The 3871-nt window shown below is 33.3% G+C and overlaps 1 protein-coding gene across 1 annotated transcript; it reads left to right on the forward strand.

The window, feature by feature from the left end:
* Nucleotides 1-498: 498 nt before the first annotated feature.
* On the forward strand, nt 499-3369 carry LOC142617814 (transcription factor JUNGBRUNNEN 1-like). Its single transcript, XM_075790775.1, has 3 exons — nt 499-747; nt 1630-1949; nt 2859-3369. The coding sequence occupies exons 1-3, from the start codon at nt 564-566 to the stop codon at nt 3285-3287; spliced, it is 933 nt and encodes a 310-aa protein (XP_075646890.1). The 5' UTR covers nt 499-563; the 3' UTR covers nt 3288-3369.
* Nucleotides 3370-3871: the final 502 nt, after the last annotated feature.

Here is a 3871-nt window from a genome sequence, read left to right on the forward strand (position 1 = left end):
TATATATATATTATTTATATATAATTTAGCATTTTTATACATATGTTATTAACATTCCCTCAAAATGCTAATTCCTCTCTTAACACTTTCACATGCATCCCTTCTTTTTTTACTTTCATCTTTATCTCATTAACTTTAGAACCATCTCGTTCAGAATGGAAAAAAATACATCTACTTTGTCTCATTCCGACGTGTCCCACCCGATGTGTTCTGCTCCTTGTTTGAGCCATTAGCATCCTTAATTGAGAGAGAGAGAGAGAGAGAGAGGTAGGTTTTTACACGGAATACTTTCTCCTAATTAATTTAATGACAATAAGACTCTTTCTAAGTACTTCGGGCCCTCTATGCCATCATAGTCAGCCCTCATCATGACTTGACCTTTTAAAAAATATACTCCTACGACTCTCATCCTCATAATATATATATATATATATATATATATATATATATATATATATATATATGTAGTAGCCAGAAGATTCTTTTCCATATTCGAAGTCTCAGAAGGTTGTCTCCGAAGATAAGAGATCGATCGTTATCTTGTTTGTGTGTGTGTGGAGAAGATGAGTAACCAAGGTACTAGTCAGCTGGAGGATGAAGCTGATCAATTGCCCGGATTTCGATTTCATCCTACAGATGAAGAACTCGTTGCGTTTTATCTTCGCCGGAAAGTTGACAAGAAAACAATCAGCATGGAGCTCATCAAACAGATTGATATCTACAAACATGATCCATGGGATCTTCCAAGTATGGATTAATTAATTAGTTTTACTCTCTTAATCATTTCATCTCTCTTTTGTTTCTCCTTGAATATACCGCCTTTTGTCCTTGATAGAAAAAGAACTTATTCATAATAGATGTTTAAAAAGGTTACAGTTTGAATACTTTCTGAAGAAATTTTTTCAAGCTAAAATTGTTTTCTTGAATCTATGGTGCCTCGTTTTGAAAATGTTTTTTTTTTTTGACTTTGTATTAATAGCCTTTATAACAAGTTTAGCCATCAAAGATTACTTTGAAATTTCTGTGGATCATTTTTAGGGTTTATCTAAAAAGAGAAACTTCCACCCCAAAATTTTTTTGTAATTTTTTTATTCGTTTTTGGGCTGAGATTATTCCAAAGGATAGATTTCTCCTTTCATATATATGCAATCATAATAAAGTGACTAAACTTTATATTATCTCAACTGCAACCCTCGATAATTTGATGTCCATTAAAAAATAAAGACTTTGAGCATGTTCTTCTGCTTTTTCTGATTCATAATTTATGTACTTCTGTATGCAAACCGTGCACTAGATTCAGATGTTATTGTTGCTTATGAGAAGAAAAGACTTGGTCTTGACAGCTTCTTGTTGTGCATATATAAGAGAGGTAAGCAATTTAAATGCCCTGTCTACCTTGCAACAGCCTCATGAAAATAATAGGAGAAATTACGTTAATAATCTTGAATAGTAAACCTCTGTAGTAATATTAAGTTTCCCAGGTGCAATTACCCCATAAATTGTTTTGTCCTCTTTTGTTGAATAGGGTATTACACTATAAAACTTCTACTATTAGTAAGTGCATCCCCATTTTTATTATTTGACATTTCTCTCTCTCTTTCTCATTTGGTGTGTATAATATTTTTGCAGAAGCAAGTGGTAGCAATGTGAAAGACACAGAATGGTACTTCTTTTGCAGAAGAGGGAGAAAGTATAGGAACAGCATAAGACCCAACAGAGTCACAGGGTCTGGGTTTTGGAAAGCAACTGGGATCGACAAACCGGTATACTCAATGGGAGGAGAAGGCCGTGATTGCATAGGACTCAAGAAGACATTGGTATACTACCGTGGAGCCGCAGGGAAAGGCAGCAAAACTGATTGGATGATGCATGAATTTCGCCTTCCTGCACCCAGTGACACCAACACCAACACCAAGCTTGACAATGCTAAAAGTACTGCCCAAGAAGCTGTAAGAAAAACATAAATTCTGTAATCTTAATATTAAACCAGCTTTGTTATGCGTCAAACACATCTCATTAGTTTAAGTTGCACCAATTATAATATGTTATATATTTAGATTTTTTCAATTTAAAAGTTTGGTTATTTTATAAGGAAAAATTGAATGTGTGACAAGTTGTGATTGTTGGAGCATAAAATGCATTATTTAATTAGATTTTGATAAAAATATTTTTATTCATTGTTATGCAAACATTTGGGCTTTGAGTTTGCTTGATATAGAAAAGTGAGAATAAATGCACTTCTATGCATTTATAATAGATTCATTATAGACATTTTAATTGTTTGTTCTTAAAAAATTATTACCGTATTGAGAGATGATATGGTCACAACATTTTCATAACATTTTTACGACAAATCCTAAGTGGCAGGATGTTACTGGTTGTTATTGTTGGGGCAAAAAAGTAATCTTAGTGTTAGGTTCAAATTTAAACTAATAACAACTAACCACCTATTATTTGTTGTAAAATTGTTATAAAAATGTTGTGGGCGTAACAACACATTAATGATCATGAAATTAATTAGTGGAACTCATTATTGTATAAAATAAGGGAATGTGTTGTCATTATACTTAATATTGAATATTTACTTGTATATCTACCAACATTTTGTCGTTATACTTAATATTGAATATTTATTTGTACATCTACCAACATTTCATCCAAAATAAATATTATCTTTTAACTCTTCCCATGAGAAATGCATAATAGAAATTTGGTTTAATTCACTCAAGAAGAACTTCTTTTCTAGCCAAACTTTCATAACAGCGGATTGGAGTCTAATTGGAAAATATATGGCGACTATACGTAGAGATCTTATTGTATAATTTCTGATGTATCTTCTTGTTTTCGTGTGACTACAGGAAATTTGGACCCTGTGTCGAATTTTCAAGAGAAACTTGTCGCATAGGAAGTACACACCAGACTGGAGAGAATTATCTACTAAACGCCATCAAGCTGACACAAGCTCTAAAGCGTGCAGGGGAGAGAGCTCCAACAATCGAGAAAGTTATATTAACTTTGGCTCTCCATTCATATTTCAAAATGAGAATAATAATGAGATAAAGACTGTTAATCATATTAATAATGAGAGCAACCAGCTACACGTAGGCCAGTTGAGCAGCTCAATAGCTCAGCCTCCATCATCATCCTCCATAGCTCAACTTCCATTATCATCCTCCTCAAGCTTTCCAACTAATCCAGTACTAGATGCGAATGAGTTCTTCACATATGAAAATTGGGATGAGCTCAGATCAGTTGTAGAGTTTGCTTATGATCCATCTCTTCTGTAAATATTTGTCTAATTATAGTCCTGTCAGATATGGATTGCACTAGCTATACAGTCATTACATTTTTAAACACCTTAAATATAAACTGATTAACCTAGTTATTTAACCAAGTAATTAATTTAGGTAAATTATTCAGATCTAGGTTAACACAAGTAAATCATATCATGCAAAGCAGTGCGGAAATATAAAGAATACACGATATGATAACTCAGGAAAACTAAACCAGTAAAATACCTGGGAAGAATTTAACCTAACTATCCTTAAGGTAAAACAGATCCACTATGAAATAATTGAAATTTTACAATAGCGACTTAGACCACTAACATCCTATTGCTACCTCGAGTAGAAAACTTACTACCAGGACCACGTGACAGCTCCGAGCTCACGGACTATTTCTTTCTCAGATCCACAGCATCCATAAGTATACCACTTGTATTTGTTTAAATTCTTTATGCAGCAACTGAGAAGATAACCAAGCTCTCGACATCAATCTAGATCTTGATAACCCTAAGAGTGTATGAAGGCAAACACCTCTAGATCTCACAAGAGATTCACACACACAGTATAAACAGCAACAACATTAAAAC

This window comes from Castanea sativa, chromosome 11 (genome assembly GCF_040712315.1).
Source record: "Castanea sativa cultivar Marrone di Chiusa Pesio chromosome 11, ASM4071231v1".
In the NCBI taxonomy this organism is placed as follows: Eukaryota; Viridiplantae; Streptophyta; class Magnoliopsida; order Fagales; family Fagaceae; genus Castanea; species Castanea sativa.

What these genes read in the sequence shown, in the direction of transcription:
- LOC142617814 (XM_075790775.1), top strand. Translation starts at nt 564, where the DNA reads ATGAGTAACCAAGGTACTAGTCAGCTGGAGGATGAAGCTGATCAATTG. An exon ending in TGATCCATGGGATCTTCCAA is followed by an intron (nt 748 to 1,629) that starts GTATGGATTAAT and finishes ATATTTTTGCAG; the next exon opens with AAGCAAGTGGTAGCAATGTG. An exon ending in AAAGTACTGCCCAAGAAGCT is followed by an intron (nt 1,950 to 2,858) that starts GTAAGAAAAACA and finishes GTGTGACTACAG; the next exon opens with GAAATTTGGACCCTGTGTCG.